General features: G+C 42.5%; 1 protein-coding gene and 1 pseudogene across 1 annotated transcript; both read right to left on the bottom strand.

The window, feature by feature from the left end:
* Positions 1–908: 908 nt before the first annotated feature.
* LOC115404637 (fibulin-1-like) lies at positions 909–7,915 on the bottom strand. The gene is made up of 17 exons (XM_030114044.1): positions 7,852–7,915; positions 7,358–7,463; positions 6,794–6,929; positions 6,555–6,687; positions 6,124–6,177; positions 5,308–5,397; positions 4,959–5,093; positions 4,635–4,772; positions 4,352–4,495; positions 4,136–4,258; positions 3,819–3,944; positions 3,587–3,706; positions 3,227–3,358; positions 2,989–3,112; positions 1,389–1,531; positions 1,127–1,264; positions 909–1,049 (listed from the first exon to the last, which is right to left on the bottom strand). Exons 1-17 carry the CDS (start codon positions 7,913–7,915, stop codon positions 910–912), a joined length of 2,046 nt encoding a protein of 681 aa, XP_029969904.1. The 3' UTR covers position 909.
* Positions 7,916–9,654: 1,739 nt separating this feature from the next.
* Positions 9,655–19,449, bottom strand: LOC115404459 (transcription intermediary factor 1-alpha-like; annotated as a pseudogene).
* Between the last annotated feature and the right edge of the window lie 3,088 nt (positions 19,450–22,537).

Here is a 22,537-nt window from a genome sequence, read left to right as displayed (position 1 = left end):
AATAAATTAGGCACGCTGCATTTAGCTTGCCACGAAAGAGGGAATTGACTTGGAAGTTAGTGATATGTTTCAATTTGTATAAGTACATTTCAACATGCGAGGGACAAAATAGGTTCGATTAGGCAAATTTATAATTGTAATTTCATAAAGTTTCCCCTATCAGTTTAAAACAATCATCATTTGTGAGTAATGGTTTCCACAAGAATTATATTGTAATTATTTAATTCGCTCTGCAAATAAATGTTTCTTTATGAGAAATAACTGAAACTACAAATTACATTTGAATTAATTTGGAACTGAATGCAGCAGCCTTTAATTTTAATAATAAAGTCTTAAACTGAAAAACAAAATGTTCAAATTCAGTTTTTGGACACAGACGATAAACTTTATCTTCTTGGATGAGCTTTGATGGAAACTGATGGTCTCGAATTTTCATTTGATAATGACCTTGATGCACTGCAACTGAAGCCAGTGAAATGTGTGCTAAGCACAAAAAATAATAATTCAAGACATGTTTTATCAAACTGAATTAAAACATTTAGGAACGTAGTTACTTGGACTCATTCATCCAATCTTGTCAGAATAATTTGAAGCACAAGGCTGTGTTGTTAGTAACCCTAAACACAAGTCCACTTTTAGCCCAACAAGAGAAGAAAAACTTGAATTTGGAAAATTTAAAAATAAATATAACAAGAGCTGAAGTTTGTTGCTACCAGCTGCAGAAAACTGCCCCAATTCTGAGTTTAACAAAGTAAGGTGGACGGACAATACTCCCTAACTCTTCTCATCATTCACCAAAGTGGTTTAATCTTGGAGGGTTTTTCATATCCAGCACAACAAATGTTTCCAGATGACATTTGCACTGTTTGTTTTGGTACTTGCACCATGAGTGCACATTTTTATTCTGGGTTAGAACCAGTATTCACAGATGAAGACATGGATCACGACGATATTGATGTGAGTGACGACCCCCGAGGTGACGTAGCTAATCGACACCTCCAACACGATGTTCCTGGGACCAATGATGGGCTTCAGCTGCCGGATGACGCCTGAGAGAGGACACAGGTCAGGATTAGTCTGGTAACCCTGATGAGTGCCGGTTAGATCTGAAGTCTTCTCTTCTTACCTATATGCTTGCCAAATTTGGTGCGCTTCACTATATCGAAGGAGAAGCGTTCGTCCATAGAGAGGAGGACGAAGAAGACATCGGTGGCGTTGGAGTGAGCGAGGTTAGCTTGAGTGGTGGTTCGCAGCAGAGCTATTTCTGTCGGAAGAGTTGGTGAAACCATTCAGACAGTTGTATTGACTCAATTCTTCAAAACCAAATCTTGTGATGAATTCATGCAGAAAACTTAACGTGATTTAGAAAGCTCTTAAGGTGGTCTCACCCTCTGGCTTAGAGCAGTCTCTGAAGGTTGGCAGAGACAGGACGCTGTGGGTGACGAGGTGGATCGGGTTGAGGAGACAGTCCCGGTCATGTGGCATGCAGTCCTTAATGCAACGCACCGTGGGAGAATCGTCGGATGCAGTTCTACAGAAGACGGCAGCGGAGAAAAAAAACAAACAAAAAGGGAAGACGGAAGAAGACTGTAAAGAAAACCGCGATGAGCATGAAATAAAAGTTGATTTATCAGTCTAAGTGGAAGTCGTGCTTAACAGTAATCTTGCAAATATCCTTTGCCCAAAGCACCACTGGTGAATTAAACAAGAAGAACCTGGCAACACCTGAATACTCCCATTGATCCCTGTGGTTAACCGAGCAGTTGGTACCTCAAAAAGAGGCCAAATCCTGGCTCCGCTCCCCTGGATTGTGTGTGAGGGATCCCCAAAGTGAAGACAGTGGAGCTTTCAACACAGCCTCAAAAACTGGAGGGGGAGCTGAGCCGTGTAATTAGTCCCAAGCAGGTGAGTCCAAGATGTTCACCGAGCTCGAGGCCAAGCCGCAGAGATGATTGTGTGGTATTCTCCACCGGTGTAACGCCACCAAAGAAAAACACGCTTGTAAAAAACCAGAAGTGGAAATGAAAGAATGTATGTTTTTGGATTCAACCCCAACCCATAAACATTCCCAGAAGGAGAGGATTAGAGTTTATTTAGTCCATGCGAAAACACAAGTATCATTAGAATTATCAGTGTTTTTACCAACTTACTGTGAACATATGAATGGTTCCTGTATTTAGAAATGAGAAGGTCATTTAGTTCATGGAGCTCTAGAAATCACATCAACATATACTATATGATATAGCTTCATGTAGTACAAAGCCATCCAAACCACCAGGAACAGTGGAAAATTTGTCTGGTTCCATTAATCCAGTGAAGCAACACAGTCGCTTTGCCTTTCGGTATCATTTACAGCAAATGGACTGATAACCACCCAATACCAACACTGAAAACACCATCCATCACACGAGCAGAGGCACTGCTGCACCGCTGAACGAGCCCCCATCTCGGCCGGGTCCCAGGTGCCCGTAAGTACGAGCCACACTTGTTTTTCTTGCTATCTGCCAAGGAAAAGGCCTGCTTGATCCTCTGGTATGGCTGCTTGGAACGGACCAGAGGAAAAATTGGTTTCTGCATTAGAAATGACCACAGTAAAGGAAGCACGGGAGGGGAACGTGGAAACCATCGCTGCATGGTGCGTGTGTGTGTGTGAGAGATTGTGTGTGCCGGCGATTCAGAGAAAAATGTAGTTTTATCTGATTTGCTTTCAATTCAAAAAATGAAAAGCACCTATAAAGGGAAGCTTCCACATGGAGATGAGGAAGACTGAGCTGCCATCACTAGTTAATATCTACACACAGGGTGGAACCATCTTCAGCAACTAACAAGCGCCATCTAGTGGTACATAATGTCCTCTAGTATCTTCTGTAAAAAGCACATCACAGCAGCCAAATAAGATTTTGAAATGAGGAAGATGACAGAGCAGAGTTTAGTAGAGGTATGCTGCGCAGGCTCTTCAAAACAAGGCAGCTGCTTATTGAGTCTTACACTTTTGATGCTTGCCGAAAGTTTACAGGACACGTGAAGGACAGGCAGCGAAATCCTCCCTGCACATTGAAGCAGCGCTCCGACGGAGAGCAGGTATGCGTCCCAGCCTTACATTCATCAATGTCTAAACACACAACAGAGAGCAAAAGTTAGACTGTTAATTAAACAAAATACACCACATGACAAACAAATGTTCTGGCAGAGGATCTCATTATGCTACTGTTATTTGATTCCTGACCTTGACATTTTTGTCCACCGTCGGATGAAATGAAGCCCCGGGGCGGGCAGGTGCAGTTGAAACCTCCAGGTGAGTTGATGCATCGGTAAGGACAAACCTTTCCTTCGCCAGAGAGGGCGCACTCATCGATGTCTGAGAAGGCGAAGGGAAAATGATTGAGATGAATCAGGTACACGCAAAAATATGACAACTTGTATTTGCTTGCAGATTTAAATTGTATTTGTACAACTCTGTTTTTTCTAGAGACTCAATAGAAATAAAAATTAATTAGCTGTTTTTTTTCAAGCGCTGAAGTGATCAGGAAAGACGAACTGAATAAATGAAGCTCTAAGGAACACAGACTCACTACGGCCACAATACCTTCACATGTCACCCTATCAGTGGCGCTGAGCTGGAAGCCCTGCCGACACTGGCACTGGAACGAGCCAAACACATTGGTGCATTCCTGGCTGCAAGGTTTAACTTCACATTCATCGATATCTGAGGGTGAACAGACAAGAGGCACACAACGTTTATGAGCGCAAAAAATATCCTGTCAAAAGTCAAATCTGAAGACGTTTTCTTCAACACATCTTCAATAATAACAGCTTACCTTCACAGTTTTTGCTATCATTGGCCAGTTTGAAGCCGATGTTGCATCTGCACCTGAACGTCCCAATTACATTCTCACACCTTTGGGCACATGGTGGCTTAGTATGATACCCACACTCATTAATATCTAGATGAAAAAAAAAAAAAACACATACAAGGAATTATCATCAGTTAAAAGGGATTACTAATTAAGTTGCGCTAATCCAAAATTAAATCAGGTGTCCATTCATCTTTAATACCTACAAAAGCGAGGTTACAGTTCAAAAGGTGTGGGATCTGCATTTCCCAACACGGCGTGGGAGAGAATAACCGCCGTACCGTCACAAAGCTTGGTGATGCTGTTGAAAGAGAAGCCAGGGAGGCACTCGCACCGAAATGAACCCACCAGGTTGACGCAGCGGTGGATCCCGCACAGGTCGCCCTTTTCACACTCGTCAATATCTGTCAGGCAACAAGACAAGACCAGGGGAGATGGCGGCAGTTACCGAGCGAATCAAACGACTGGAAGAGGAACGGGCTGCGGTGGAGTCAGACCTTCGCACTGTCTGCCGTCGCCAATCAGATGATAGCCCGGCCCGCAAACGACCGCGTTGCTGCGGCAGATGAAGGAGCCAACGTTGTTGATGCACGTCTCTCCAGGCGGGCAGGGATTGGATCCTTCCACACACTCATTCAGATCTATTGAGAAAGAAAAATATTCGGCACGAGACGAATTGATGATTTTCCATAAGCATCTTCAGTGATGAATGTGAGTCCATTTACCACCTCCGTAAGATGGGAGATGCTCAAACTAGTTCAATGAAGAGTGAGAGTTTACCGATACAGGCGCCAATATCGTCCAGAGTGTAGCCGGGTGCACACTTGTCCTTCGGGAGGCAGCTGAAGGATCCTTGTATATTGATGCAAACAAAGCTCGGTCCGCAGTGGTGGGTTCCTAATTTACACTCATCGATGTCTGGAACGGATAATCAATGAAGCATTTTAATGGTAATAGCAGCGACTGACATTATGATTTAGGTGTTTCGGACATGCAGAATTTTTTAGCCTGGCACGCCAGACTGTCTCTCCATGCTCAGGGACACATGGGGTCTTGTGTGTAACACATAAAGTCAGTCTGGCACGCCAGGTTAAGAATTTTTACCTTTGCAGATGTTTTCAATGAGCGCATATCCAGGGCTACAGTGGGATTTCTTCTGACAGCGAAAGGAGCCCTCAGTGTTAATGCAAATGTAGCCAGTGCTACAAATATGACTGCCAGTCTGACACTCATTGATGTCTGTTGAAGAAAGCATTTCATAAAAATCAAGAAATACAGAAAAAAACAGAAAACTTTTTTAATCCGTAAAATCAGCTTTCACCATCACTCAATGTGATATTCCAATAGATACTCTTTTATCTTTTACACTCCCGGAAATTCATACCAACCAAACCTGAATCAATTCTTCGTCTTAAATGTACTCAAACCTCATGTATTATTTGACATTACTTACCCTTACAGGTTAAGCCATCATTTTGCAGTGCAAAGCCATCATAACAGGAACACACTCCGTCATCGATACACAGCTGAGAGCAAAGAGAGTCTGAAGACGGCACAGAAAAAACACACACAGCACAACACACAGAAATAATTAACAGAAATAAAACAACTCACTCATTTGTCCCTGAATGTGTCGGCTAAATTAACCCATAAATGATAGTTTGATTCCGTAAAAAATGTTTTCTTTCTCGTAATGGTGAAGACAAGACAATCAGAGTAACAGAGAGGAAATTTAAAAACCCGATAAAGTCTTGAATTTCCTTTTTTTTTTGAGTTAGTGATGTTATCAAGAAGTTTAGTTGTAAGTCGTCATGATATGGCACTCAATTAAAAATACCACATAAATCGTGGAAAACTCTTCAGGATAAGCTGGAAGGACTCACTTCTGCCCTGTTCTAAACACTGCACACACAAAAATGCAAGACCACCTTGAAGGACAACACTTTTTAAAAAGTTTTAAAAAGTCCTTGAAGCTATAAACAGTAAAACTTTGAAGAATGCATTGCATCAATTCTTTTATAGGCAATGAAATCAAGCTGCAAATTAAATGTACGGCATTTCTATTCTAAAGCACGGTGGAGGCATCATCACAGTGTGAGGCTGCACCGCTGCCTCTGGTTGGAAATGCATTTTATGTATCCATTGGAAAAAAGTAATCTGCCACGCCAATGATGGTTCATGGAGGAGAAAACTATAAAGTGGTTGCTGTTTGAGCTTCTTCTAAGATTGAAATCTAATGATTTCATTAAGAAAAACAAAAGTGACAAACCTGCACAGCCGTGCACTTCCTCTGGACTTACGGTGGGCACTTTATCAACCAATCCTGTTTTGGAGAAGTGAAAGCAAAACTCTGATTATAAAAAATCACACTTTTTGTTTATGAAAGCAAATGCGAACCCTTGACCTGCGAAAGCAAAAACAGGAATTTCTTCAAATCAAATCTAAGTGTTCTGTCACGTAAATCTGCTACACCAGTTGATCCGCAGCCAACATTTTAACCTTAACCTGAATGATACCAGAAGTCTGTTGTGATCCCAGTGTCTGCTCCACAGCTGTCACTGCAAGGCCGTTTACTGTACTTTAGTTAAGGAGTGCTGCATTAACAAAAATAAAAAAAAGGAGCCACTTGATTGTATGTAAGGCTCTTTTTTTTGTTGGGAGTAGTGTTATTATTCTTAACTGTTAATTTATCTCATTTACCTGCAGTAGAGTTTTTGAAGCAGCAGCTGTGAGCTACAGAGGTACACACACTTCCCAGGAACAGTTCCTTGAAGTGACAACCGACGCCGCTCTTTGATAAAGTCAAACCGAGCGAGCAGCAGTCACAGCACATCTGAAGAGGAGGGGACAACAGAGAGAAACGCTTTGAATGTGGCAAAAAAAAACAGCCACGTGCAAAGAGTGAGAGATGTGGATGTTAGGGGGGAAAAAAGACCAACCTTTGAGGTTTGTGTTTCATGGCCATATCCTTCAAAGTAAGGCCTCTCGCAGGCCCCTTGCCTACGGGCCATCGCGATGCCTTTTTCGCAGAGGAGACCTCTTTCTATGGAGAAGCAGCACTGCTCGTAAACAATGCTGGAAGTGAAAAGCAGGGAGATTTAGACGAAATCCCCATCGAGGTGGACTTACACTCACCTCATAGGACACACTTTGGACTAAAAACCAGAGAAACTCTTCATTTCAGTTCCACGCTCTGGAACTCAAGCTCCACTCCTATCATCTCCAAATATTCCACGCTGGTAAATGGAAGCTCTTTTCAGCATTAATCATAATGTACGTACGAACAGTGCACCCTTATCTAACGTCTGAGATAATGAAAAATCTCTCAGACGCTTCAATAACATTGTGGCTCCACTATATCTCTGTCCTCACATGCATTATCTGACAACAGGTAGGAATTTTTGTCACAATGTAAGACATTATTGGAAATGATTTTTGATATAAATCTACTAGGAAATAATTTTTTTCTTTTTTTTTCACACTGGAGAAAGCAGGTTTCTTACGTGCACAAGTGGGAGGAAATCAGTGGGTGGACGGTGCAGTCTTGCTCATCCTCACCTTTGTTCTTCCCAAGCTCACAGCACTCCAGCAAGGTGGGGGGTTCAGTCCCTGTAGGCGGGATGAAGACACTGGAGCTCAACTCAATAAAGACTGAAATAAAGTCGTTTGAAATAAAACTTAAATTTATTTGAATTAGGCTGTAGGGAAACAGAAACAGCTTGTAACAATCAATACATTATAATTCCTGCAACTTCAACCACTTCTTACTGACAAAATATTCTGACAATGGATCAAGATATACATTATGGGCTTCATTACACTGAAAAAGGAAAGAGAAAATTGTGTTTAGTTGATTTTGTTCACGTTAACTTGACATGTCAAGAAATGTTCACACAGAAAAACCAGGTTTTGTTGAATTAATAAATAGTTAAACTGCCAATATGCTAAAGAAGGAATCAATCAAAGCCATGAAATCAATCATTTGGTGTCTTCTTACCGTATCCCTGCAGAGCTCCGTGTAAAGAGAGGAGGACTGTTATCCACAGAGCGGTGCGGGCCATCGCGAGCTGGAGACTGAGGAGGAGGCGACAGCGCGAGGAGAGCAGAAGTGGCCCGCGTGTCACCGCCGCTCCGCCCGGCGGGGGGTGCTGCTCCGCCCGGTCGGGGGAAGAGCCGCTCCCCCTCCGGGGAACAGGGGTGGCTGCGTGAGATTACTTCACGTGCAATTTTAAAAACACACAAAACCCTGTTTTTAGCTATAAACTTCAAACTAACTTGTACACAACAAACTACACTTAATATTTTATTAGAATGATTATTATCATATCTTGTGCACGTGGCGTCAATATTTATTAATTTAGGTTTAGGACTTCAATTAAACTTTATTGGTGAAGGTTCCTTCATAAAAATTAAGACTTCCTGACTAAGAATGCTTGCTCAGTGTGGTTCGGTTATGTAGTGGTTCGCTCTCACACCTCACATCCAGAAGTTCAAGGGTTCAAATGCTGGCTGTGCCTTTCTGTGTGGAGTATCCTGTCCCTGCAGCTGGGACTGGCTTCAGCAGCCTGCAACCATAGACATGTTTAATTAGTAGAATATGGACTGGAAAAGAACTTTATTGGTCCTTTTCAGCAGGTTCCTAACATAATGCTTCCAAACTGCAAACTAAATCCGTTTTCCTTGTGTGACTTTTCTCTGGGTACTGGGTACAGTGGTTAGCGCTGGTTAAATGAAAATGTTACAGCTTCAAATCTGCATGTCCAAAATTGTTTCGGTCAGTTGGGTTTAGCTATAATGTCCCACTACCCTGAATTAAACAAACTGGTACAGAGGATAAGTCATGTTACATCTCTGAAACTAATTTTAGACTAAACACAAGATTGAAGATGTCCCACATTTCTACAATCGTAATACAAGCATAAACTAGATAAAGTGGCACAGAAGACAGATGGATAGCAGAACAATGGATGACAGGAAGCTTAAAGTTTGGGAGACATTCATTCATCAAAACTCAAAACTTTGACAAGAGGCTCCAGCACAGAGTGTTATTAATGTCATGAGGGTCCCAAAACTGCCTCTACTATGTGGATAACTATAAATACAATGGATTGAATGCATTGAATAAGGCAGTAGATGAGAGTAACTGAATGATATATCTTCAGCTTTGTTCTAGTGTGTAAAAGTATCTCATCCTGCCTATTTGAGGTGATCAATCCTGAATTAAGAAATAAGGCATATAAGATCAGCTTCACTGGAAAATACAAGGAAATTGTCCTCATCCTGGCATCACAGGACAAAGACTATCGCAAAACACAGTCAGACATAATTAAATTTATTACAAACATTGGAAACCCAGGCATTTTTCAGAGCAGCAGCATTGTTGGGGTTCATTTACAGTCTGATTGGTTATGAGGTGACAACAGTAATGCTCGTGTCAGCTTGATTCCTTCAAGACTTTCTAATTTAAAAGAAAAAAAGCTCTGGGAAGTTTCCCCAAATGTGTGTAATCCTCTATATTCTGTCATCCCAATGTGAAAATCAGACTGCACGTTGAAGGACACCTGTTGATTATGGTGTCTCTGAATCATCAAGGCCAGATTACAATAAAGTCAATAAATTATGAAGGTTGCTCTGTCACAAAACATTGCTGGGATTTCGGGGGAGAAGAGCTGAAAACGGTTAATAAATAAAGACAACCGTTGCACCGATTATACGCGGCACTTCCTTCTGTACAGACTACAGCACATAGCCATACAGAGTGCATACAAAGCATCAAGAGCATACTAAAATAATGAAAATATACTATTGCAACAAAACAATCTCTGCATATATGAGCAAAAAATGGCTCATAAAACTCAACTAAGGTCTATAACCACACACTGGAGGCATTATCATTGTTTATGTAAAGACATGCACTAATCCAAAGTTCCTTTTTGCTGTTCGACTGCAGCGTGAGGTGCTCTCAGTTCATAGGTGTCCTATTTACAAGTGATAAAGGAGGAGGGGGGATAATATAAGCAGGAGAGAATAGTATAGTTTATGTGCTTTTTGAGTGCCAGTCACAGAAAATAACTCGTGGGACTGTATAGGAGTGGAGCTTATTTCCTCCCTTTTGTTGTGCATCTACAGCGTAACTGCTACTAAAGTCTATTTAGTTCGGCAGAAAGCTTCATTTCCTATTGCAAATAATAGTACAAAAGTCATCTGATTGTTGCTAATCTAGGAAGACTTTATAATTTCGCTTGTCTCCAGCTTTTCTTCCTCGTCAATTCATGCCTCCTCTTTGGCTGTGTCTGCAGCAGAGACATTCTCCTTCTCCGTTTCCGCTGGACTTTCAGTCTCGTCTTGAGAGGGCTGAGGAGGACTCTCCTCTTTCGGAGACTCTGGAGCTTCGGGGTCTTCCGTCTTGCAGGGTTCGGGATCTGCGGGAATCTCTGTCTGTGTTGGAGCAGTTTTCTCCTCCTCCTCCTCCTCCTTCACCTCCTCTGCAGGAGGACTGTCTCCATCTGCAGCCGGCGCTACAGCATCCGTGTCCTTTTCACTCGGCTCCATCTCCTTTTCTTTTTCTAACTTTTCCAGCTCTGTTTCTTTCTCTGTGGCTTCGTCCGTTGCTTCTTTTGCTCCTTCCTCTGTTGCTTCCTACATCGGGGCCAGATCTTCCTCCATCGGAGGGATTCCCTTCTCCGCGGGGCTTTCCGGCTTCTCCACAGCAGGAGCTGCACCTTCCTCCATCATCTCTTCCTCGTCGATCTCGTCCTCTAAAGGAGGGATCATCTGTTCTTGCCTTCCTCCGGGGAAGAACCGACGTGGGTAGATGAGCGTCAGCTGCTCCTCAAAATAGTCTTCTAGGTACAATCCAGCACTCCCCACTTCTGAGGTTGACTAGAGGAAAGAAAAAAAAAACAGCTTTAGTGACTGCAAAGATGCTTCTTTACTTGAAAAAGCGAGATTGTCTATATTACTGGTCTAAAGAAAAGATACATCTGGTCGTCTTCATTATGTGTCTTTCATATGCCAGTAAACTGTTGATCTCTAAAATCCAAATTTTTCTTCCAAACAACATACAAACCTTTTTGCCCCAAATATGAACCTTGTAAAGGAGGCAATGTCTTATATTGTGACCAATACGAGTTAATGCATTGTCTTTGTGAAAGAAATTTAAATTGCAAAATAAGTTTCAGATAAAAAAATAAATCATGCAAAAGAAACATTGATGCCCACCTTGTAGTACTTTGCACAGTTGGAAAATATAAGCCTGACATCGGCAACAAATCCCTCAGTGCTGCTGTAAAATTCACCGTCCTCCATCTTGGACTCCAGCTTCTTCTTCACTATGATAAATCCATCGGCGTCCTGATCAGCTCTTTATACCTTCTGGTCTCCTACATTTAGAAAACAGTTCATGTTAAACACTCAAAACAAAATAAGGCATTGCATGTGGCAAAACGACAAACACCTTTCAATAACAGTTCAAAGGCAATGCAAAAATCTATTTCAGTATTGGATTAAGGAGATATACAGTATATCCAAAAACCACAGCATCTACAGGTCAAAATGTATCGATACTGACTTGAAATTATTTTCTGTGCCTTACCAGTGGAGCAGGAGCCTGCTGGAATTCGGTGCTGAAGTCATTACAGAAGAGACGGAGCAGCAGTCTCTCGCACTTCTGTATTTAAAAAACAAAAACAGGTCAATCCACTCGGGTAACTGAAGTAAAAAACAGCAGAGGCTGATGACTGAGAGCTCTCTGTGAATGGAAGTGATGCTTGGAGACGATACCCTTCTGTCAGCGGCGGTGAACGTCTCGGAGACCTGGACGTCCTTGTTGCTGCAGCTGTATTCCATCTCTGGAGACTCCAGGTCGCGGCAGAATGAACAGAACCACTCACCGCTGCAGAGAGGAGCAACAGAAAGACAGAAAGTTTAGATCGAGACTCGTTAAGGAAGAGTGCAATACTGTGAGAAAGGGTTAATTCTGACCTGGGGACTCATTCAGGGTGGGGATGTGGCAGGCCAGGTGAAAGACTTTGGGGCACTTGTCACAGCAGAGCAGCTCTCCTCCGTTCTGACACACGGCGCACCAGTCCTCGTTGGGGTCCTCCTCCGGCTCCGCTCTCTTCTCGGACTCCGGCTGCGATGGGGCTGAGGTTGCGGCGGGGCTTTGGGGTCGGCTCCGGGCGCCGGGTCGGGCGCCGGGCTCTTCTGCTGCTGCCGTGGTTTGGACTGCGCGCCGGTGCTGCTGTCTGGCAAGCTGGACCCGACACTGGACTGCACCTGCAGGCGGTGAGCGAGGAGGACGTGTGCAGTTATGAACAGAAAAAGAAAAACTTCATGAGGCGAGGATTAATTACTGTGAGCGTGAATGAGTGAAGTTTATGGCATTTCTCTCCCAGAAGTCAGATATTATCTAAGACGTTTAAATTCATGGCTCAAAATGAAATGGTAATTACAGATTTTTAGGAATCTTTACAGTCCTGACAGTATTCCTGTTTGAGTTCAGTGTCCTCATGATATGACGAAAGACAAAAATGTTGAGATCGAGGAAAAATGTGTCCTGGATTATCAGCCAAACATATTTTGTTGTGGATTTTCTGTCAGAAAAACCACTCCATGTTTGGGAATTAGTAAACAACTCAGAAATGTGATAGCAGACAAAGTTTGCTGTGATACAACTATCATCACAGCGTGTCAGAAACTTCTTACGCACAAAAGCTTCTGCTCTACTGATAGCACCAAAACGTCTCTCTTACAAAGCGGACTTCATCTTCGTCCTCCGGCTCGTCTTTGATAACGATAATGGGTCCCGGCGAGGCCCTCCGTCGCCGCTTGGCTGCAGGAGCCGAAGACGGCTCTGTGACCTGCTTCCAGGAAGTCGTCCTTCAACACAAAGACGAGAGCAAGACGACTGAGGCTACGACACAGCGCCAGGCGCAGGGAGTGTGAGTTCATTCTACAAAACACACTTCGGTCTCACTTCTATCATATTCATCCTTTCTTACCCTGTGCTCCTGTCTGTGGACGACGGCTTGGCCATCGGGGAGTTCTGCCTTCCTTGAACTTGAGAAACAGACGAAAGAGAGAGAGAAAGAAGTTCAAAATAAAGCTGATGTCTGGAGTTAACATTGATCGGGATCAGAGCACACACCGGTCACGTGGTTGAGCGAGCTGGTTTTGTTGGCGGTCAAGGCGGCCGAGCTGGAGGCGAAGCTGGGTTTGGGGATGGTGATGGTGATGGAGGGCACCGAGCCGCCAGCTTCGCTCCTCTTCAGGAAGGACGGCTCCGGCATGCATCTCTGCGTGGAAAGACAACAAAAACATTAGGCGGCGTGCGCGGCGACACGCCCAGACGCTGAACCGACGCCCGACTCGTCGCTCACCTGCAGTGACGTCTGAGCGGCTGCGCTGGTGGTCAGAGGCTGCGGGAAGCGGGAGGCGCCCGTGGACACCTCGATGGGTTTGAGGGGGAAGCTGGACGTATTGATCAAATCTCTCAGAGTCTGGATGGAGAGGAAGTGAGAAGTCAGTTCATTCAAATCAGGCTGGGTTTGATAACAAAACAAAGTAAAATTAAGCAGTGATCTCATGCAACACGGATTCTCCTTGTCTTCTTTTCATATTTATAAGCACTATCAAGCATGTGAAAAGATACACGCTCTATGGACCTACAAAGATAAAAACATTTCAGTGAAAATCTGCTTCAACTTACGTGATTTGACGAGAGGCTGCTGTTGTGGAGCATGGAGGAGGGGCTGCGAGGGTTGTGGGGAACTCCCAAACCGTCGTCCCGGCTGGCCCAGGCCGTGGGGGCCCTGAGAGGGGGAAGATCCTCCGTGGATGGGCCGGGTCGGGGGCGGCGGTCCGGGGGGTCCGGGAGGGCCGGGCGGTCCAGGAAGCCTGACATTCTGGTACCAGGACCAGTGGTTGGGGTGCGGCTGCCTGTGGGGATGCTGAGAAATCTTGTCAACCTTAAACAGAGAAGTGGACGCATTGAATATTAAATGTAATGTTGCCTTTTTAGGGGAGGACATTTTAAGAAAACTCACTGGCTCGTCTTTAACTATTTCAAAATACATCCACTTTTAAATTTGGAAAAAAGGAAAACTACTGTTTTGGATAAAACGGGGCATGATTCACAATTACATATTGGTATACTTAACTTACCCTGTAGATTACACACCTGTGCAGCAGGCATTATTGTCTTAACTCAGTGCTGTGAGTCATTTCAGGAGGTGCAGATCAGCAACTTGATCTCTACATTAAACTTCATTAAAACAATCTGAGCAGCTGGACTCTGACCGTATAGTTGCGAGGCCTAAAGTTCTAAAGTTCTAGTTTAATACTTTTTTCACTACTTGTGTTCTAAAAGCCATTATTGCACAAAGGGATTTATTACGACATATTTTGACATCTTTGAATGTTAAATGTTACAATAAAAAGCCTTGATGTATTTCTAATAACTTTACTCCAGTTTTTTTTACTTTATTTGATCTGTTGATAACTCCAGCAGCAGTTTGTATTAAACACTTATTAAAAAGATGCAGTGGAGTTCAAATGTTCTAATTTAAAGCACTAACTCCACCTTGTGGTGCAAATTTGTATCATTCATAACTTGGAAATTCTCTTCGGTCAATCGTGACTGTTTTGTCTAATTTTTTTTAAGGCTGTCCTCATTTATGCCAAACTAAATATTTAATTTTTTATTTAAAAGAAAAGAAATCTATTTACCTGCATCTGCAGCTGAGCCAGCGTGCTCTGTCGCTGCTGAGCCGACATGGACAGTCCCCCGGATTGCAGCTCCACTCTGGGACCGGGCTGATGGTTGGCGATGGTGGGCCTTCCTGGTCCTCTTTCTACAACCAGAGACCCTGCAGGAAACAAGCAGGCACTCAGCGGGAAACCAACAGTTCCAACAGGAAGACAAAAATTGAAAAATGTTCCATTTTCAATATGGCTTCAAGAGAGATGATGCGAGTATAAATGGACTAAATAATAATAAAAACTACACAATAAAGTGCTGTTTATTAAACATAAAACGCAGGAAGAATCAAAGGAACAGCTAAATTTTTAATGAAAAAAAACAAACCTATGTATCCACCTATCAAAACAGTATGAGTAGAAAACAGCAGCACATTTAATAAAACAATGAACACCTGAAGTCTAACAGCGCAAAGAATAACTCTAAAGCATGAAGCAGAAGAGACAGTGAAGCTGGGCAAAAACACACAGCAATTGAGCTAAACACGAGCAAAGTCCTGATCCGAACTAAGCTTTCAAATCCTGCGTCTGGTTTCCTTCGCTGAGCTGAAGCGAGTGAAGCAACTCCTACAAATCCCCGTCTCCTCTCCTCGCTGTGGTTCTGCTTCACCTGCTCCCTGCGCGTCGTCTCATGCGGCTGCACATTCTTGGAGCGAGTTGAAATCGGGCCCGCCGCGGTGATTGCGAGACGCCTGATTGCAATTATCGGCGATGGGCGCAATTAATTTGCATGATGAGTGAAATTGTTTCCATTCGCCAGAGTCAAAACAACTGGACGGAATATGCTTTTTCCACTATGTTTGAGGTTTTCACTTGGCCTCTATTAATAACATAACTTGGTTGTAAAATTAGTGGAGAATTAGCACCATCAATTGGTCGATTGGAGGTATTTGCTTTCTACTATTTCAATGACCTAATTTTGATGAGTAACTGTCTAAAGAATTAATAAAAATCCATAAAACAGAGACATGCAACTGGTTCCATATGTAAACCAAAGCTGAAAAACTCTATGAAGTCTAAATGCAGCTGTTTTGTGACTCTGATCAACATGTATTTTGATAATTCACACATCAGTATGAACCGTCTGTTTTTCTTCACTGCTTACCGAGGTCTACGTTTGAGGCCCAGAAACCCGAGCGGCACTGAAAGCGAACCGAGCTCTGCGGGACGATGGAGGGATTGCAGCTCGCTCTCATCAGGTAGTGGATCTGGTAAAGGATCTAGAAGGCAAGAACAGACTTCAGGATTTTTTTCAGCTGCTGTACGGCATGACACTGTGGAGTCGTGTGACGGTCTCTTTACCACCAGCCTCTTGCAGTACAGGAGGGCCGTCCCGCTCTGGCTCGCCGTGGCCCACTTGGTGAAGCTGATGACGTGATCCAGGTGCCTGCTCAGAGTGTTGACGTCCTCCTGCTGCTTTTTCAGACCCAACTCATGGTCCTTAGTCAACGCCTGGATGGAAAATATGTACATAGTTTCAGAAATAAATCCAAATGGCATTTGGTGGATGTTAAATTTTAAAAGCAAACAAACCTCCAGCTGGTTGACCAGAATCTTTCCCTTCCTGTTGATCTCCATGATCAAGTTACAGATGGATTTCTTGATTTCATTAGTAACGGATTTCCGATTTTCGTCAACTTGCTGCAGTCTGTGAAAGTCAAAAACAAACTATGACGGCTTGTAGTCATATCTGGAGCACGGAAGAAGAAGCTGGGGGGTGACTTTACCCGGAGTTGATGCAGCTGGACACGTCCTCGATGGCTTTTCTTTTCTCCTGCAACTGCTGCGTCATGGTCTCCAGGTACTGCCTGTGGTTTCTGTACGCGTCCTCCAAAAACTGGTAGCTACACAAAGAACATTAACCGTGGATTAACAGGGAAAGCCAATCTCAAAGCATCTGTGCAGTTAAATCGGTTTGTAAAATTAAAAAAAGAAAAAGAAAAAAAAAAAAAAAAGCAGACATACTTATGATCTTTGTGCTTGAGGAGCTGACAGTCCCGGCAGGTGAGCCGGTCGCACGTCTCACAGAAGAGCTTCAGGGGCTCCTGCTTGTGGATGTCACAAAAGACGGGCTTCTGCGTGGATATGCCTAAAGCTTCTGATGGAAAGACAGCCGGAGCGGGAAAACACAAAGCAGTCTATGATGAGCCTTTGTCAACTGAAGTTAAACATTTCTTCCCAGAAGCCTGCAAAGCACGACGCATTCAATAGAGCAGTAAATCATTGATTTTTAAATTTCTTTTTTTTTTTACAGAACAAGCGCACAGAATCTGAAAACAGTAAATCCGTGTGTAGTGCAACATTTTTTAACTTTCCCAACTAAATTCCTCTTCAGGTTATGTGTCATACTTTACTCATTGTAAATGAATACAAAGTAAGGGAAATGACATGCGGTCTAAAGGAAAGTCGCCGTGATTTCAGTGTTTCACACTTGATCAGGATCTGTTAGAGGCAGCAGGTTCAGACCTGTAATTATGCCTGAGAGGGAACTCGAGCTTACCAAACTCAAAATTACTCGATTCACACAATTGCCACAGCATTGAGAGTATTAAAAAGCGTAATAAAGCCATTTTCTGTATGTTGGATGAGAGTGGGTATGTCTGCATGTTTTACTGTAATGTTCTGACCAATCAGAGACGGGAGTAGATCCTAATAAATAAAAAGACGATGGTGTGATCAGAGCCCAGCTTTGATTTTGAGCCCACCTGGCGACATCTCCTCCTTCTGGCGGATGGTGTGATCCCTGGTGAATTTGACTCTTTGGTGCGCCTCGATGCACGTCACGCACAGAAACTCCACACACTCCACACAGTAACCCGTTGCTTCTGTGTTGTCCTCACAGCTCATACACACCTACAGAACAAACAGGAACAGAAACAAAACAAAAGGAGAAGATGTAGAAAAACCATTTCTGTAGTTGGTGGCAGAACAAGGAAGAGCTCTGGATATGCGAGACGACCAACCTGGCTGGTTTTCTCCACGGTGCTGCTCGGCATCTCCGCAGAGTCTTTCACAAAGAAATTGTCCAACACGTCTATCTCACAGCAGTCTTGTCTGCATTCAGGACATCGAATCGTCCCCACTGCAGCAGAAAAATAATTACCAAAAATATCACTTTATCACAAAAGAAAAACATGATCTATTACCTATTTTTAGATCCATGCTAATAAGGTTCAAGGAATGAAATATATGATGCATCTATAAGATCAAGTGTGCATATTGAGCGTATTTTGTTACTCCCCAAACTAGTTTAAGGAGCTGTTTTTTAGGTTTTTGTTTTTCATTAAAACTGAAAATTTGAAACTAATCTGTTTCGGCAGCAGCAATTTTACACCACAAAACAAAACAGAAGAGACAACTAAATTTCAGTGGTCCCCTTTAAATTTTCTGTTTCACAGTTTTCAATAAAATGTAGTGTTCACAGAAACTCTAAGTCAATGAGTTCCTTCTCACACAACGTAAAAAAACTTATTCGAAGGCTGTCAATGAATGATATCGTTTCAGCTGATGTTCCACAAAAATAACAGAAAGTTTCACCAAGACCCCGATTGATGCTTTAACTGTTCCAACAGACAATCATTAACTGTCTTTGCCTCTTTTGTCCTTTCAACCATTACTTTTTTTCGAACAGAGTAACATCATGAGGCTTACAGAGATCAAAATCAAAAAAGCTATTTTATTCAAACAATCTGCTCTTTCAACATCTATTGATAGAGCTCGTCAGATCACGATGAGCCAGCATAATAACCCATTCAGTAGTAATACGAAGACCTTCAATCCACAATCAAATCCGGTTAATTTTGTGAGTGTGACGTTCCTTGAGACCTTCTGAGCTTAAATGGTACCTTTACTGCTCATGTCTGTGTAAACAGGAGTACGTCTGAATGAACGTCTGCGTAAACCTTGTGATGAGATGCCAATTTTGTCACCTTTTTTTGCCACTGATCAGCTTCAGGCCCTGTAATTCTAACCAAATCTACTCCTCATTTAATGATCCTTTTGGAGAGCAGTTTGTTGATTTATAATTTTTTTTTTTTACATTTTCATTGTTTATCATCATGAGGAAAACGAAGACACTGAGGGAGACAAATGAAAACGTATGCTGGAAAAGGAGAAAAAAACTTTATTAATCCAATCCACTAATACAGTCCTCCTGTTTGCATCCTGTGATTTTTGTTCATCAATCAACTCATGACTCAAACAACCTCAAAACAAACAGGTAAATACACAGAACGCTAAACTAAACTATAACTAGTGCATGTCCCACTATTTGCTTGTACTGCTTAAAGATTGAACAACATCTAAGATGTTATGGCACGAGGAAGCAAATCGGAATAATTAGGTTTAATTTATTCCAGCGGTGTTTCAATATGACACTGGAGTTGTAACAACGGGAATCAGTAAACGATTCTAACCACAGAGAAAGGTTTCACTCACAGAGTTTGTTGTCCCCTGGGACTTGAGGCTCGCGTCTGGGATCGCCATTTCTGAAGGGGGCAGGGAGACACCTCTTGCAGAAGGAGTGGAGACACGGCAGCAGTTTGGGCTCTCTGTTGTGGAAGCTCAATTTACAGATCGGGCAAGTGTCCATGAGCCCGAAAGTGCCCTGCTGCTTCAGCCTCTCCTCTCCTGCGGGCAAACTCTCGGCCTCATTCTCCACGATAATGACGACGTCGTCTTTCTCTCCACTTTCATCCATTTCCCCCACAGCTGCTCCCCGCTGCCTCCTCTCAACTAATCGATACAAGCCAGCGTCCCGGCGGCGAACAAAGGATGCTACCTACCTTATGGTAGATAAGGACGACTGTTGAGCATCGCCGCGTTAAAAAATACGTGTCTTACAGTGTTGGATTGGCTGAACTGCGACGTTTAACAGAAGTCTTTCTTTCCGTTTGTGAGGCTAAGTTAGCATCGTAGCCTTTTTGCACTGCACAACTCAAAAAGACAATAAATTGTACCTTCCTCTTTGTGGTGGGTTTAATGAACACGAGTGGAACAATAACGGCACACGGGGGCATATGGGTTGGTATCAGGCTGCACATTTAGTTTCTTTAGGCAGTTTTTTCCAGGAGAAAAGCGACTGCCTGGGCTCAAAACACCAACCATGTATCACCCACAAGGCACTGCGAGACTTCGTCGCTACGTGGGCCGACGAAGGACAAAATACATGCTGGCAATGAGATACTGACGCAAGAATAGAAAGAATAGAATGAATAGAATAGAATAGAATAGAATTACTTTATTATTAATTCCAAAAGGAAATTCTTTTAAAGCTCTGTTCCTCGCAGAATGAATAGAACAGAAAGTTTAATTTCAAATAAAGCAGGATAAAATTAAATAAGTGTTTCTGAATATCAGTATGCGTGTTTTTCAGTGACTAAAATAATGACAGAAAGGATGAAACTAACCAAAACACCACAATCATTATGAACACAGAGGAGTTAAAGAGTCTCTATTGCCACAGGGAGGATCTCTTGGAGTCATTGCACTGGACCTACGCACCGGACGCACTTCAGTCTGACCAACACAGGCTAACAGAGGGTCAAATCAGGTTCACAAGATGACCTTGCACATGGTGAAATTGTAAAAAAAGGCACAAATCAATCAAAACTATATTCAAAACATCAACAATTCATTAAAAGTAATTCAATTCCAAAAATTATTCAACGTAACACAACACTGAAATAGAACTGAACAGCTGACAGTGGCAAGTCTTATTGGATATGGTTATCCAGCTAAAAAAAAAAAAAAAAAAAGCTACTTTTACTGCTAGTGAAATACTCAAGATTGCTAAAGTCAGGAGTACACATTTTGTGATGAGCTTTAACCACATATTGTATATTTGGGAAGAAACACCTCAGGTAAGAGGATTTTAGACAACTAAACAAATAAATAGAAAATCCAGATACCTGTGTGAAATGTCATTCTCATAAAGGTCATCTTCCACTGTATCTGGGAATGTGAGAAAAAGCAAACATTTTGGAAAGAAGTAATGCATATAATCTCCCAAATCACTTCCATACCCATTCCTAACTCCCCGAAACTTGGGGGAGTATCTGTATCTGTATCTTAGGCCTCCACTCTGAAAATCCTTCCTTAAAACCGTATGAAATCAAACTGATAAGTTTGATAACATTCATTTTTGCATTTGCTTTTTGGGATTAGATGGGGTTGAGTCATTTGATGCTCGGTGCATGATTTGTTCTGTTTGAAAAAGAATAAGATTTGTGAATTGTAATGTTTTTTCCACTTAGGCATTGCCCCTAATCTTTGCAGAGTGAACTTCACAAACTGCCTTTTATCCTTGAAATAAACTTTCACAGTGTAAAACTATCCCTTTGATCCCATCCCGCTCCACTGAAGCACTCTGTATGGTCTGCTGAGTGTTGGGAACACAAAACTGGAAACTGTTTAACACACAGAAACCAAAAAACTCGCTCTGGGTGCGATCTGATTGCTCACATTTCCCATTTCTGATGCTGAGAGGGCATTTTCCAATGTGACGTGTTAAAGTATGGCACAGGACTGCTCCTCCTGTTGGAGTCTGGGGACTTTACCATCCATAATCTCCCACAGTAATTTAATCCTTAAATGCCAAACAACTGACTAAGATTGTTAAAGTTTATTTCATTAAAAACCAAAAGTAATGTTCAGCGCAGAGAAAAACTTGCAGAACAGTCCCTTGAGTGCCTCTCCTCGAAAGGGAATTTAACAACCATTTTATTTCATTGGGCCTGCTCTGACAGATGGGTTGGACTTAACTCACAGTCTTTGAGACACTCATGTGACTGTCGTTATCTCTGGAACATGTTCATATGTTCACATTTTAACAGTACATCTTTCAAGCTTGGTAAGCACATGACAATAACAGCTCGGGCTGTCCCCTGTTCTCATCATGATAATGGTGATAATCATAATCCATCTCTTTCACTCCTCTCCAGCCTCATGGAGGTGTGTTCCGGTCTGGGCAGGAACAGGTGGACATCAAACACTTTTAAACCTCAGCAGCAATCATTGGGGAGATTTGGTCGCTCGGTGGATCACTCAGCCTGCATTTCTATTTCATTGACTGTTCAATATTCCTCAGTTCAAGTGAAGGCAACATATAGTATCGCTGTTGTTATGGCTGTGTGTGAAAGAGAAATGTTTGTCAGATCAACTTTACATGTGAGTTTGTGTCAGCATGTGTGTTTTTTTTTTGTGGGTGTGTGTGTCTGTGTGTTTGGTTGGTTGCTTTGTTCGTATTCGATCACACTGGCACTCTGTGTAGGCTGTTTGTTAGTCCGAATGCTCTGTCTGAGGAATCCTGTCTGTTACTTTTTCTCTTTCTTTATTTATAGCAGTTGTGTGCTTATGACGTGGAGTTCTGAAGCTTTAAGAAGATTTTCTACATGTTGAGATTTGGGCTGGTGTTGCATTGTGTTTGGCTGGAAACAAGAACCAGTCTTTCACCCAGCTGTTAAACTTTTCAATTTCAGTTTTTTCAATGCACTACAACTAGTTTATTTTTCCCCTTCAAAGTACATCTATGTAAATTTCCTTTTTAGCAGCTTTTCCACACTGAGCGAACCATTGTTGGTGAGTTCTCCCTCATAATCTTTGTATGCAGTTTGTATGCAGGTGGAGTACATGGAATTTAATCGAACACAATCAGCACTCCATCCATCAAGCTTTGCTGCTATCTTGTTAAATCAAAGTTCCACCTCAGCTTGGATGTGGTTACAAGATGTACCATCTTAAATCCGATTTTTATCTTTTTCATTATGACAAGCAGAAATTCATAAAACAAGTTCCAAAACACTTGTACATTGTTTTCTGAGAACACTTGCATAACAGCCATTTTTATACGCTGATGGTTGTCGCCTTTCACTAAGTCTTGGGTTGAAAGGTAACGCCTGGTGTTGTGAGGCTGTAAACATCTCGTC

The sequence above is a fragment of the Salarias fasciatus genome, chromosome 17 (genome assembly GCF_902148845.1).
Source record: "Salarias fasciatus chromosome 17, fSalaFa1.1, whole genome shotgun sequence".
Classification (NCBI taxonomy): Eukaryota; Metazoa; Chordata; class Actinopteri; order Blenniiformes; family Blenniidae; genus Salarias; species Salarias fasciatus.
Note: the sequence above shows the minus strand (reverse complement) of the source record. Positions and strands in the feature narration are given on the sequence as shown.